At 35.5% G+C, this 16,313-nt stretch overlaps 1 protein-coding gene across 1 annotated transcript; it reads right to left on the bottom strand.

Annotated features, from left to right (window-relative positions):
• Positions 1-8,777: 8,777 nt before the first annotated feature.
• Positions 8,778-11,016, bottom strand: LOC115708169 (pectinesterase inhibitor 4-like). The gene has a single exon (XM_061102700.1). It carries the CDS (start codon positions 9,655-9,657, stop codon positions 9,040-9,042), a length of 618 nt encoding a protein of 205 aa, XP_060958683.1. The 5' UTR covers positions 9,658-11,016; the 3' UTR covers positions 8,778-9,039.
• Between the last annotated feature and the right edge of the window lie 5,297 nt (positions 11,017-16,313).

The raw sequence follows: 16,313 nt of genomic DNA, 5'->3' as shown, positions 1-16,313 counted from the left end.
TCTGATCATTGGTGGCCCAAGCTATGTAGACCCCATCATCAAAGCGCTTCGCGCACCGGGCGCAGGAGACAGGAGAAAGGAGCTCGGCCCTCTTGGCCTTCCTGGTAGACTGATCTTTGTAGTCCCTAAGCTCCTTCAACTCCGCAGCTAGAGCGGCCTTGGATTCGATATCCGACTGGTGAGTCTCCTCTAGAGACCTCACCTTGGCGGCCATTTCATCCAAAGCCTCCCTGGCCTCCCGAAGATCTCGCCTAGCCTTCTCGACAGCCTCGGTTTGAGCCCTTAGTTCCTCCTGATGATGGGCCTCCATCCTGTCTCTCCGCTGGGCCTCGGCCTGGATCATGGCCTCCGCCTGAGCCTCCCTCCGGGTGGCCTCCTCTTCCTTGGCCTTGGCCTTCTCTTCCTTGGCCTTGGCCGCTGCCTCCTGGCGCTCGGCAGCCTCCTGGTAGATCTGCCTCTCCGCTGTGAGGTCTTGGAGGACCTTCCTGACGTCGTTCATGTCCCCAAAGTCGGACAGAGCGAAGCCATGATTTATGATGTTCCTGGAGAGGCGACCAGCCTCAGCAGCAAGCTGAACCATAACGAGGTATAAGGAAAAATTTCTCAAAGGAAGAAAACAAAATACAAACAACAAAAAGGAAACGCAAAAAATTGCAAAGTACTTACCACTGTGAGGGAATGGCTGAGGTCCTGGACCTGGAAGATAGAGTTCAAGGAGGCACAAGTGGCAAACCACTTGGGCCCGCAGCGTGTAAGCTGAGAAGCGAACTCACCGGTCATCTCCGCGGCAAAGGGAGCCAAAGTGGGCCCTAGGAGGGGACGGAACCAATCCGTTAAAGGGTCCAGATTGAGGTTCCACGGATCATGATAGTCCGGATGGTTGATGCTCGCCTCAACCTCAGCTCGCAGAATCCTCCTAAGGGCCTCCACCTCGGCATACCCCCGGGAGTACTCGTCCATAGCATAGTTGTGTTTGGCTATGCGAAGCTCCTGCCTCACCTCATCCCCCGGAATCGGGGTAAGATCAATATGGGGAGGAGCAGGATTTTCCTCCATCGGGGAAACCCCGCCGTCTAGGCCATGAGCAGGAGTGTCGGCCATCCGAGGCCTCTTCGGCTCGTCTTGGACAATCATCTTGCCCTTACGCTTGCGAACCAGAGCCACTTCAGGCTCCTCCTCGTCCTCCTCTGCTACCACTGGATGGGCTTGAGGCTCTCCAGTACCCTCAGCGACTTCCTCCGAGAAGTCCCACCCTTTCCCTTGGCCTTCTCCCGGAAGCACCTCCTCGTCATCCACTAAGTCAATGGTTTCGGGGGGAGCGCCAGAAGAAACCTTCAAGGAAGGAGCCGGGGGAGAGGGGGTGAAAGCCGGAGGAGCCACGGGAGTATGAACCCCGGCTAGCCGTTCCAGGATGGCATCCATGGAGGTACCTGTTCCAGTAAAATAAGCAAGTGTTAGAAGTTCGTGAGGAACCACTTATAAAAGACGCAACAAATAAGCTACTCCTACCCGAACTTCCTAATTCGGCCCTAGCGAAATCCCGAACTTTAATGCTGGCAGCATCATCTCCAAGATGACTGTCCGAGGGCCGAAACCAGCTGGACGCTATGTAAGCCGACGGACCTAAGGGAATAGGTTCCGGAGGGCCGGAGCCCATCCGGGACCGACCCAGGTAATCTCCTAAGTTCGTAAAATAAAATTCCTTCAAATGATCCCCCCACCGGGTCGACGGCATCTTAAACCTACGGAGACGCTCGTCGAACCCTATGGGCCTATGACTGGTATATTCATCAACGGAAGGGACATAGCGAATTATCAAGGGAGACTTACCACCGGCACCGGAAGTGCTAGCACCAGGAGCACCCGAGTTTGGTTCGGGGGCTGAAGGCTGAGGCCGGGAAGTCTGATTCTCAAAAGAACCTTCAAGACGAAGGGGCCTCCCGGCGGAAGGACCCCCAATCTCTTCTTGAAGAATCTTGTCAAAAAATTTTGCCTCGGACTTCCCGCCAATGGCTTGGCTCCTTCGCACCACCGGACTCCCCACGCGAAGCCCTCTCCCAGAGGCAGCCTGGGCCTTAGAGTACGCCTTCTCCTGGGCCTTCCGGTAGAGATAATCTTGGTACTTCTTCTCTGCCGTAGCAATGAGCTCATCCCGGAAGGCCTTCTCCGCAATCGGCGCCCTCACATTAGGGCAGATGACCTTGGAGAGGTTGGAGTCATCCACGGATTGATGAGAAAGGATAAGTTTAGCCTTCCTACAATTCTCCGTGGTGACCAGGCCCCCGACATCAAGATCGGCATGGTCGTAGGAGGCGAAGGCTTGGGCCCTTCGAAGGAAAGCCTGAGTGGGGAGCGTCCGCTGGTAAGGTGGGATCCGCACCCACTCCGTGAGAAGCTCCGGGTGGTCCACGGCTCTGAACCCGGACGAGAAGAAAAAGCGGTGGCGGTACTCCTTAACATGAGTCTGCCTATTATATGGAACCACCCCCTCGTTAGCAGGGTGGATCCGGAACCCATAAAAACCATCCTTAAGTTTGTCCCCTTTCTTGGGGACGGATACAAGTTCATAAAAATATAAAATTTCCGCCGGGCTGGGAGACCCCCAGCCACGGGCGGTGTAAAAAATGAATAAGCCTGAGAGCAGGCGGTAAGCTTGAGGAATAAGTTGGTATGGCGCAAGGCCGACAAATACAAGAAAATTCACAAAGTAATCTTGGAGCGGGAGCATGGCACCGACCATCAAATGGGTCTGACTCCAAGCCCCGAAGCCGTCATAGTTGTGATTAGGCGTCTCCGAGTCACGAGGAGGCCGGTGGAAGGTCCCTGAGGTAGAAGGTTTGATCCCAGCCACATTAATAATGTTCTCCAGCTGGTGAGGGCAAGTCAGGGTCGATCGAAGCTCGGCCGCTTCCCAACCAGTTGCGCGGGACTTGTACCCCTCCTGGGCAACGGGTCCCAGGGAAACCTCCTCCAGGGTGGCTATGTTTTTCCCTTTCTTCTTCGAAGATTTCGAGCCAGAAGCAGACATTTTATGTTCTGAGAAAAACAAAAAGAAAAAACCCAGCAGTTAGGCCCCATACCAAACCCTAAATCAGGAAAAAGGGAGTGGGGGTCCCCTAACCGCTGGAAAGAGGCCCCCTCCGGACACGTGTCACCTGGGAAACTCTGGAGAGAATCCCTGAACAAGTGTCGGGTGCAGTAAAAACGCAGAAAGTGGTTTTGCAAAAAGGAAAAGAAAAGAGAAAAGCCTTCCTATGCCCTAAGCAATTGTTAAACGAAGAACACATGGCCTTCTTCAAACAAAGCTGTGTGCCTATAACAGAGGCATGACAATGGCGACTCTACAACTAACACAGTAAACATAAAGCAGAACTCGAAGAACTTAAACACTCACACACCCAGAAAACAAACGAAGTAAATGTAAGCATGTTATTATCTAAAGATGCAAGAAACTTACAGTCGATTGTTGAACTGGGGGTACTGAGTGTGGTTGAGTGAGAGTTGAGAAGCACTGGCGAAGTCAAACGCTGGAAGGCTGAAAGAAGTGTTTAAGTATTAAAGCAGTTTGTGCTACCTTGAAAAATTTTCTCTCTAGGAAATTCAAGCAGAAATGGCAAGGAATGGAAAGTAACCGAAATGAAGGAAAGGTGGTGGCTTTTATAGGCAAAAACGCATGAGGAACAGGCGTCATCACCTACCAATCGCACGGTGGGGGAGACGCACGATTCGAATTCCTGAAAAATCAACGGATCAGATCGATCTACCATTAAGGCGGTGGAAACGTTTGAGTATCCGTCTGACACCATCAATGCGCCGCATCAATCATGGGGCGTGAAACGAATCGACCTCTGCAAAAGCGAATCGCTGCATTTAATGCCATTATTAGACACACCTCCACGCGCCCCCAAGTCGTATCAGAAGACCGAGGAGGCGGCTGGAAACATTCCTGCAAAAAAGCATATTGCTGCATTAAATGACATCATTTAATTTGCCCCCACGCGCTCAAGGCTTGAGCTAGGAAAACGAGGGGTCAACCGGAGACACTTGAACAAGCCTTGGTTTATTTTTACTAAGTAAACAAGGCTTGGGGGTAAATGTTGCTCCTAAATTCGCCCAATATACGTGGACCAGTCGAGAGGGGACACGTGGATCAGATAACTTGGGAAGATTTGCTAAGTCTTTTATGCCACCAGGAAGCGCTATTCGCATGGGTCCCGGAGGATACACCCGGAGTACAAGGTACTCCGGGAAGCTAGCATAGCATGAAGGCACTCCGGGATGTGTCAGGACTCTCCCGAGAAATCAAGTCGCATTTAATGCTGCATGGGAGGAAGCGTGTTGGGACTGTAACACGCAATAAAGTCTGACGGCACAACCCCCGAACAGTAGCGCTACAGTAATGATCATTTAAGTCTAACGACGGCTACTCTGCGAAGAGTCACGTCAATCATAAGGCAAAAAGGACATTCTCCATAAAAACCCTACAGCACCTAGGGATTTGACCATGCATCACCCATGGTATATTCATCGGAAATGCCCAACTTTATGGATACTTACAGACACATGTGTAAGAACAATTCTAGGGATTACCCCACCAAAACACTATAAATACCCCCTCAAAGCTCATTTAATGGGGTCGAGAATCTTGGTTGCTAAAAGAGCAAGAAGAGAACAAACTCACCAAGAACATTCTCTGTATTTAAGAGAAAAACATTCTCTCAAGTGTAGAATCTGTATTAAATACATCCATTAATAGCAGTGGCTCGTGGACTAAGGCTCATTAACGCCCCAACCACGTAAAAAGTCTTCATCTCACTTTCTTACAGCTCATTATTATAATTATATTTTAATAGTTGCCGAAAACCTCGGTCAACAGTTGTTATTATTATATATATTTCTATTGTAAGGTATATATTAATTTATGTTATATAGTATATAAGTTTTATTGTATAGTATATCATTTTATTTTAGATAATGCATGTTTAGTTTATATTTTAGTATACATAAAGGTGATATATAATTTTGTTAATATGATATATATAATTTTTTTTAATAATATTATATTATTTTATTTTATTTTTTATTGTAGGTATATATGTTTTCTTGTATGGTATATGGTTTTTATTGTTTATAATATATCATTTATTTAATATGATATTTAGTTTCTATTTTATTATATATAAATTTTTTGGTATGTATTCATATTTTAATGGTGGTATATATAATTTTGTTAGCATGATATATATATTTTTTGAGTATTTATTTAGTAATGTTATAATTTCTTTGTGGTATATAATTTTATTACTACGGTATATAAATTTTTAGTACTACAATATATCTAATACTGCTGTATATATTTAAATGATCTAATATATTTATTTATTTTTGTTACAATATAATAATATGCAATACTAAAAAAATTATGTAACTTAATTTTATTATTATATATATTTTTTTTTAAAAAAAAATGTGATAAATGTATTTTTCTATTTTTTATTAGCTAATTTATTAAATTTGGCTATTTTCTTAATTTTTTTAAAAAGTGTACTTAGTTTTTAAATTTAGGGTCATTTTGCATCTCAATTCTGTTAGACATTTATTTGTATAGACTAAAACATACATGATTATGAATAAAGTGCGGAATTAATAAATCATATATGCACTATAATTTAAGGATCGAAATACCTCCAGCCATTGATTCTTGAGCTTCAAACCCACATAAGCTTTGATTTGCAAAGGAAACTGGTTGATGTGGGTAATCGGGCTTCCTCGCTCTCTCAACTCTCTTTAGATGGATTTTGCTGTTATAAACAGAATGAGTGAGGAGCTCGGGGACCGAGACCCTATATTTATAGGTGAGATACTCCATCAGTATCTGCGCCACATTAATTGTCTGAATATTTTGACAATTAATTCAGGAAATCAAATCAGGTAATGAATATAGAAATCTGACCATATATAGAATATTACATAATTGATTTTGTCCAGATTCAAATAATATAAAATATTCATTTATCAGAAAATCAATTATTTATTTATTTCCTTAAATAGAAATTTATTTCTTTATATAGAAATAGATTTCCTTAAATAAAAAATATTCTTACATTCTCCCACTTGGTCAGTATTTAGACTAAAACATTCAAACCCAAACGTTCCTCATTATATAATAAACATACGAATCATAGCGACATGTCCTCATTATAAGTCGAGTATTATCTTCCATGTATTACGATATATTTATTATATAACAATGTACTTTATGTGGCAATGTCACTACAACAAATATGAGTATTAGGGGCGACAATAATCGCCCCTAAAACCATAAAATATCGCCCCTAATCAGTATTAGTCGCCCCTAAAAAGTCGCCTCTAATAATTCGCGCCTAAAAATACTATTAGGGGCGACAAAAAAGTCGCCTCAAAATAAGAGCGACATTTGTCGCCCCTAATACCCCTAAAAGTCCCCCATAAAAAGACGTGTCAGTATTGTATTTTTGACTTTTAGGGGCGACAAAGTCGCCCTTAATGTCGCCCCTAAAGGTTTTTACATAAAAAAAAAAATTAATTTTTTGTAATATTAGACATATTAATATTTAATATATAAAAAATAATTATAATAATAATTAAAATAAATATTAACATAAAACATAAACTTTTTTATATTAAAAAATTGCACAATAACATAATAAAAATAAATAGTTCTTATATTAGTTACTAATTAGACAAATACAATATTAGTTCTTGATTCTATAACTAAAAAATAAAATTATCTAATCTCTCGCTCTCATTAAACTCTAGCTAAAAGAAGCGGTGGCTGATGTTGTGATGTCTACAATAGCTGTAGCGGCAGTGATGTATGACTTTAGCGGGCAGCGGTGAAACAAGACGGTAATTCAAGAACTAATTCACAAAAAAAAAAAAAAAAATCAAATTAAATAATAAACATACATATATATATATACAAAAATGTACAATATAACATAAACACACACATACATACACTATATATACACATACTCACATACACAAATATATCCATACACATATATACATATATAATCATACACACATATACATATATACTATTGTTAAAAAAACACAAATACGTGTACACATACATATATATATATATACACACTCACACACCTATGAACAATTTTTCACAATTTTTAAATTAATTTTTCTTAAAAGAAAAATAAAATTATTAACCTAAATTTGTACATATATATACACACAAAAATATACAATATATAACATAAATACATATATATATATAACATATACATATATAATTATACACACATATACATATATACTATTGTTAAAAAAATACACAAATACATATATATACACACTAACACACATTTATCTCAAAAAAAAAAAAAAAACACTCACACACATATAAACACCAACAACAACAATAAAAAAAAAAAAATCATATTTTTCACACTATCACAACATAAAATTAATTTTTCTTAAAAAAAATTGATATTATTAACCTAATTTTATACAAATTCATACAAAATACTATAAATATATTTACATAATCAAATTTCATTTCAATATAATACATAATGACCAAAAAAGATAAAAATATAAAATTTACCTTTATATTCCTCTAAAATTTCTGCATTAAAAACACACTCACATAAATTAAATTTTTCAACAACGCAAAAAAAAAAACTAAATACTTAAAGAGAACATACAAAAATACACAAATATCTTCTTCTAAAAATTTAAAAAGAGAAACAAAACTTACCAACAAAAAAAGTGGGATAGATTCGGTTTAGACGATATTGGCCGGTCGGAATAAATCGCGGTGGTTCGACTGTGAAGAAAGAAGGGGGAGGCGGTCGAGACAGGGGTTCGGCGAGATGGAGTCGGAGCTGCCGGTGGGAAAGGCGGGGGAGCTGAGCCTTGTTTTTGTAAGGATTTTTTTTTGTTTTAGAGAATAGAAAAAAAAAATGAAAAATGAATGAAGAAGGAGAAGGGGGTTGGGGTGGAGCTTTTAATGAAAACTGGTAAGACTTTTAGGGGCGACAAAAGTCGCCCCTAATACTATGGGTGGAAAAATCCCGCTTTTTTTTCAATGAAAATTTTCAATATTTTTAGAGGCGACAAATGTCGCCCCTATTAATACACTAAAGTCGCCCCTAAAGTTATTAGGGGCGACTTTTGTCGCCCCTAAAAGTTTACAAAGTTGCAAAAAAAAAAAACTCAATTTCTTTATGGGCGACAATTTTATGTCGCCTCTAATACCACTCTCTTTAGAGGCGACAATATGTCGCCTCTAATATTGTCGCCCCTAAAAACTAAAATTGTTGTAGTATGTACTTAAGTGAATAAACCCTAACCCTTATGTTTATTCAGGTCCTCTTACGATAATTTTCTCAGATGAAATTAAGGTGCACATAAATATGAGAAAATATCGAAATTAGAGTTTCATTAAATAATTTTTGTTACAATATATTTAAATGATCTAATATATTTATTTATTTTTGTTACAATATAATAATATGCAATACTAAAAAAATTATGTAACTTAATTTTATTATTATATATATTTTTTTTAAAAAAAAATGTGATAAATGTATTTTTCTATTTTTTATTAGCTAATTTATTAAATTTGGCTATTTTCTTAATTTTTTTAAAAAGTGTACTTAGTTTTTAAATTTAGGGTCATTTTGCATCTCAATTCTTTATTAATTGGATAAAAATGCTAAGGGAATGTGATTGAAATTTATCAAAATATATTTATAAAGGGAATCCATATCCCGAACAAAAACAATACGTAAATTAATTGATTACCCTTAAAAATAATAATGTTACAGGGCATATAACCTTTCAATTACCACTTTAGTGGCATAAACAAAACATAAAGCAGAGAACAAAACTTAAATAAATTGTATTAATTAAAACTGCACACATAATACTTCTTTTTTCTTTTTTTATAAAAAAATAAAAAATAAATACAAGATAATGCATGTGGATCGATCGATCACGAGAAAAACTAAATTATGAGAGCTAGGGTTTAATAAATTAATAATTACTACAGTAACCATTAACGATAGCCAGAAGAATGCTTGCCGATCTGGAGACTTTAACAACAGAAGCATCGAGTTTCTTCTTCATGGTTGGGCCAACCTTCTCTTCTTCGATCTCATCGTGGCACGTGTATTCATCCGTTAAGGCAGCACTGGCCCAAGTCTTTATATTCTCTGTTTGGAACTTGGCCTCATCGGACGATGTAGAATTATTTCTATTAATGCTATCAAGGGCTTCCTTGCACTGCTGGAGTTCTTCCACAGAGTCCTTGAGGCTGTCCTTGCAATCCGCCAGGACGGCCTTGTCTGTTGTCGTCAATCCTTTAGATTTTCCAATCTTTACGACGGTTTTATAAGCGTCGCTGGCGGCGGCAAGAGCAAATTTGAGAGAGTATGAGCATAGCTTTTTAGGATTGGATTTGATTTTGGCGGCGTAGGGCATAAGTGCCTTTTGGCATTCTTTCACGTACAATGTTGAATTACATGCATTTTTGACATAGGTTTTAGCACAAGTAGATGATGAAGTATGATAATCCTGAGCTGTGATGGCTTTGTTGGCCAATATGAGGAGAAGGGTGGCAATGAAAAATGAGGAAAAAATTGGAGATCCCATGTCTTAGATTGATTATAGCTAGAGAGTTATTTTTGTGTGGGTGTGGCAAGGTTCCCCTTTTTCTTTTAGAGAAGGATTGTCAATGAAATAATTGGAATTTTCATCTTGTATATATAGCAGCTAGCTTTGACAAAATATAACTATGTCTCCATTTAAAACTATTAATTGTGATCGATACATCTAAGTCACAGTCACAAAATATACATAATAATGCTAATTAATCATGATTAGAGACCCGAATTATTACTATTAGGTCATAACTAAGTATGTTGCCGATAAGTGGATTTTTATAATTTGACATTCTATATATAGAGCTGGCAACTTATTTAATTATCACTATTCACTACTATTATAATAAATATGCAGAAATATTGCTATTGTTCTATCACATGGAAAAATGCAATAATTGAATATAAAATCAGGGGAGAGATCGAATATATCTGGAATTACACCATATATATATATATGATATGGATTTAGTTAAACATGGCGCAAACTTCGAGAAAACGTATATATTAAAATTAACGGGAAATAAGAGGCCCGTGGAAGAGTCATATGCACCATCAACAAAGAAACAATACTGTACAGCAGACATAATTAATGGTAGGCGGCATGATCATATATTAGTGTGTTTTAATATCAAGTTTTATTTAATATAAATAATATAAAAATCGTTAATGAACTCCAAAATGCCATATTAATATGGTGTTGAACATCAATGAAAAATATTTTCAACTAATCAAATTACAATAAAATTAAGTGGTAAAAGTTTTCAACCAATCGAATTGATTTGAGAAAGATCCCACTAATTTAAACAACAATATTATTGCCACCTACTAATTATAAGTGTGTAAGTATACATATCTTGTTTATACAAGTGTGAAATATATACGATATTTGAACAATATTATCAGCATTATATTATTAGAAATAGTCCTATATTACTAATGGGTGTAAAATTTATAAATCACTCATCTTATTGTCAAATGATTTTGAGATAGAAGATACACCTTAACTATACATTTCTAAATTCTAACAAAAATTATAAATTATAACAAAAATTATAAATTATACATATAATAAAATTAAAATTATAACAACATTTTGACTCAAAAAAAAAAATTATAACAACATTTTAAATACTAATTAAAAACACAAAAGCTTTTTTTGGTGAGCGACAGATATAATAATATATAAGATCTCTCTTTCGCTGTCTTACAACGAGTTCCTCCCTAGAACTTTTAACTCTTGATAGGATGGAATCATATTCCTTAATTTTCTCCTATTTGCACGTGAAGCTATAATACAAGCTACAGTGCTAATTATATCTGCATATATATGCTATATGTCATATATAAGGATCTCATTTAGTTTAGTCTAGTATATGGTACATATAGTTTATTATTAATTCGTAGCTCAGCATATTTATTGGAAGAAAAAGGTTACATGTGGATATATATAGTTTACGTATGGCGGCCAGAATATATGTGGATAGTAGATAAATGAAAAAAGAATTTCATATATATATAATATAGCATCCACTGCATGCAAACTGTTATATAATATAGAATAGATAGTAATTACTGTCTATGAAATAGTGTTCTGTCCAATGTCCATGACAACATTATTAACGTGAAACAAAATGAGAAACGTTAAGCAAACTCTATTAATTGTTTTAGTACGTAATTTGATTTAAATATTTCAAAGACAAGATTCTTTTTTCTTCTAATTAATTGTTACTTAGAGTTAAAGGTGGGCCGAAGTCATAAACCTAAGAAAAGTAAGGATAGGATGGAATATAAAGCAAATTGTAAAAGTTGCGTAAGATGAAATTCTTAGCTGAATATAGATTTTGGTTTGGAGTGTAGAACTGTATAAAAAACACTGAAGATTATATATATCTGGCTGTCCAATAGCAGGAACACACATGTTGATCATGTTATGGTGTGGGGCTTATTTCATAATTGTAATATATATCTTTGATAAACATGACATGAGATCGCGTCACGTGTGTGCGCCGCGTAAGACGCGCGCTGCATGATGAGTGGCGCCCTTGTTGGACCTCGTGAACGTCCCAACCTCCATCTCCATCATATAGTTCTATAAATAATTATATTGACAAAATACCTTACAAAAAGAGTATTGAAAAAATATTTATATTAATTCCTTGTCATAAAACTGGACAGTGTAGTGAAAAATAACATTGTACGTATATAGTCAACTACATAAGTTATTATATCACTAAGAAATGTCACTTTTACTAGTACAGTTTGCTACTGTGCTGGTAAAAGTAATTTTTATCAGCGCATTTCGTAAACTGTGCTGGCAAAGAGGTCAAAATTTTACTAACTTACATTTGCAGTGTCTAAAATCTAACTTTTACCAGCGCATTTACACGTTGGGAAAAGTCATTTTTGCCAGTACTTTTCATTTTGTGCTTACAAAAGTTTTAATACCAATATTGATTTGCTAACCCCCTTTTGCCAACACATCACAAGTAAATTCTATTTTACCAGCGCAATACCAATTTTTGTCAGTACAAAAATGTGTTGGCAAAAGTGACTTTTTTGTAATGTATTAAATACATAATATATAGAACTCATTTGGTATGTTTTAGGTTACTGAATTAGGTTATATATATATATATTACATTTTTATATCATAATATTGTAAATTTTAATAGGCTTTTTTTGTTTACATACTAAAAAGAAAACAATATTACCAAAATATAATGGATTGACTCATTAAATATTTATACAACTCACAAATAAAAAATTACAATTATACTTCTTTTGTTAAACCTTCAGCCGCACAAATCAAAAAACACACCTACGAAAGCTTTGACCAATCAACAAAGAATGCAACTGAAACGAAACCCAAAATGGTGAAAATCTGCCATTTATTTTGGCGACTTAACCTGAGAAGAAGAACGAAATCAATCCAAACAAATACTATTTCAAATTGTGGAAAGAAAGATAAAAAAAAATTGGTTCGAAATTAAAATTCAACCATGAATTCTGGTTAAATTTACAAAGAACTAATCCTCCTAATATCACTTTTAAGATTCAAAAAATGTAGATCTCATACAAATACATCTCGAGCTCCCAAACAATCTAAATCAGGTATATAATCCACAAAAAGTAAAAAAAAATAAATATATATATCAATACTATAGCTAATGTTTATCTCGTGACATTTATGTTGTTTTTCAAATTTCTAATGGAGGATTTATTAATATCAAATTCATCAAAAAGTTTAGTATATTCTTATGAATATAAGGTCACATCGAAATATAATTATAAATTTTTATGTTACATTATAATTGCATTAAGGTTTTGCTAACACTCTGAAACTTGACATAATAATGATAACAACTGATAACAAAATAATGATGTTTATCAAATTTGTAGGTGTTTTATATTGTCAGTGCAAGACAAATCTCTTTAAAGAAAATTCTATTACATGGTTAGTTATATGAGTATATTCAATTAGTTGATATTTAAGTTGGTTTACAAATGTCTAAGAGTTGTTTCTCGAAATACTGCTATTAATGTTTAATTGAAAGTTGTTGAACGATAACAATAAAACATACACAAAGTTTCTTAAAAATGCTAATTTATAAATCTGTAGTTGCATTACAGTTGAATAATAGTTGAGCAATAAAAATAACACTGTGTAATAAATACTGGATTCAGAATTGACAATACACTTGAACAGAGAAAACTCGATAGTAATAAGTTTTTTTTTTCTATTGCATACAAATTTTTATTATTTTTCTTATGATAAATGGCTCACAACATATATAACAGTTGTATTATAGCTTTATTACAATTTTCAGTAAGATGACTTACAAAAATTAATCTTTTGTAATCTCAACAAAAGGATTAAATTTCATTCCTTGTCTTTTGCAACAAAAAATTTAATAATAAAATGAATGAGCAAATTACGAAGCTAGTCGGAAATTCATCTCAATTGATTGCAAATATGATGAACTAATACACAAGTTGAAAGACGTGCTAGAATACAACTAAGAAAACACTGACTTGCAACTGAATACCGCCAAGTGAAAGAAAGATACCAATCGTTGAAGATAAAAGACAATCAAAGCCTATACTTCTACATACATATAAAAATGAAGGAACATGATTTCACAACGTATCTATTTTGTGTGAACGTGGTCAGCAACAGAACGACAACTAACAATACATCATTCTTGGAAATGAGCAATTCATTAGTTGCACAAACAAATGAAATAGCAACTATGGTGGACAATGCACCACCAACAGAAGAATCAACAACTCAATAACAAACAAAGCAAGGCACAATGTTGGAAGATGGGGGAACAATATTCGACTTCATGGATTATGCAAAACTGGTGGCTGGGGAAATAGTTGCGCAACTAGAAACAACCCATACAGAGGTTAATATCACTGATTATGACGAACTACTAATTACAGATCCTTAATATCCTAAAATACAAGAAGCACAAATTTACAAGGACAAAGAAACATTAAAAAGTGTGCTTAGTTTCTATGCAATTAGAAACAACTTCTAATAGAAGGTCAAAAAGTCTTGCGCAAAAATATACAAAATTTGTTGCTTGGATTCAAAATGCAAGTGAGCACTAATGGCATAAAGAAATGGACCAACCAAGTTTTTATAAATCGTAAATATGACAGAAAGGTGATACACACTTGTGATCTCAACATAAGATTTGCAGACAAGCGATAGGCTACAAGAAAGTTGATTGGAAACTACATCAAGTCAAGGTTCACCAACATAAAAATAACTCAAATACCACAAGACATCAGAGGAGAATTCAAGGACAAATATGGCGTAGAAATGAACTACATGAAAGCATAGAGAAGTAAAGAGCACACACAACAAGAATTACACAGAAAAGCTAAAGAATCGTACATCTTGCTTCTAAGTTTTTTGCACATGCTCCAAAAACTAATCCTGAAACCATAGTACACATGCAAACAGAAGAAGATAACAACTTCATGTACTTATTTGTAGCACTAAATGTTTCAATAAAAAGATGGAACAAGTGCAAAGTCATAATCATGGTTGATGGAACTATCCTAAAATAAACATATGAAGGGACATTACTCTTAGCTTATACACAAGATATGCAAATGGATACATTTTTCTCGAACTCTCTGTTGGATTTAGAAAATAACAACTCATCATGGGTGTGATTTTTAAAAAAATTGAGGGAAGCATATGGTGTAAGAGAAGAACAGTGCTTGATCTTAGACAGAATTGAGAGCATAATTAAGGATGCTGCTCATGTATTTCCAGACATAACTCACGGCTACTGTGTATACCACCTATTGAGCAACCTAAAAGCAACCTTTAAGAAGAATGCCAGCAAACTCGAAAAACCATTCTTAATTTGCAGCATCAAAAGCATACACAGAGAGGAAATTTGAATACCATATGAGCAAGCTTGATAGCTTGGACAAGCGTGTTAGACCCTATTTATAATAAGTTGGATACCACAAATGGTCAAGGTATCACAGCAAACACAACAGGTATACAACTATGACTTCTAACATAGTTGAATCTCTAAACTCAACAAATTTAGAAGCTAAAGAACTACTAATCACTACACCTATGGAGTCATTGAGAGTTTTGATACAACATTGGACATACACAAATAGGAAAAAAGTACAAAATACAACAACAATTTTCACACCTATTGCTGAGAAGAAGTTAATCAACAATTTTGTCGACTCATTGACAAAAAATATAAGAATTCATTGAATGAAAAGTTGCATGATAGTTGTGTTGTAGTTTCTTTTTAGTTTTGTTAACATTAAGTACGCAGTACCAAATCTGCATGTGAAACCAATAAACGACGGTATATTTAAAGTAGTACAACAAATAAGGTCATGGATATGGTCATTTTAAAAGAAAAAATATGCAGTGACAACAGATTCCAACAAGAGAAACTACCATGTGCTTATGCTCTTGCTGTGATGAAAGATATGAGCTTAAATGTTTACAATTACTATTCACAGCAGTACACAACTAAAACATGGCTTGAAACATATAGTGGGTCAATATATCTTGTACAAAATCACACAACATGGAATGTACCTCAAATTAAACATCAAAGATGTCATTTTCTGCCACCAAAGCAAAAAGTGAGATTCGGAAGACCAAGGAAAAGAAAGTTTATAGGTGAATGAGAAACAAAAATATAATAGGTGTATGGTCAAAAAGGTCACAACCGAAAGACATGCCACGACCAAGCAATTAAATAGAGAAAGGATATTTATTTGAATTCTTTAAATTTCTATATGAACTCTTACAGCATAAAAATTTACTTTTAGTAGATTTCTATTAATTTCTAATACTGAAATAGTTTTTTTAAGGTTGCAGTACAGTTGCTAAATAGTTGTGTGCTAAGTTAAAAATACATTGCAATTAACATGTTGATTTCTTAAAAGTTGAATAATATTTTTTAAGTTGTATGAGAAATACAATATATTTAAAAAAGTTCATTATAAGTTCATTATAAGTTCAAGATAGCCAAATATCCAATGGCTTTATTAAAAAAATATGTTCGACTTCATACCAAGGCTTTGAACAAGAAATTCTCAAAGTTTTGATATAATAGGTTATTGGGTGAGCAATATGAATATGAG

The sequence above is a fragment of the Cannabis sativa genome, chromosome 1 (genome assembly GCF_029168945.1).
Source record: "Cannabis sativa cultivar Pink pepper isolate KNU-18-1 chromosome 1, ASM2916894v1, whole genome shotgun sequence".
NCBI lineage: Eukaryota > Viridiplantae > Streptophyta > Magnoliopsida > Rosales > Cannabaceae > Cannabis > Cannabis sativa.
The sequence above is the reverse complement of the archived record's forward strand: the minus strand, read 5'-3'. Positions and strand labels throughout refer to the sequence as shown.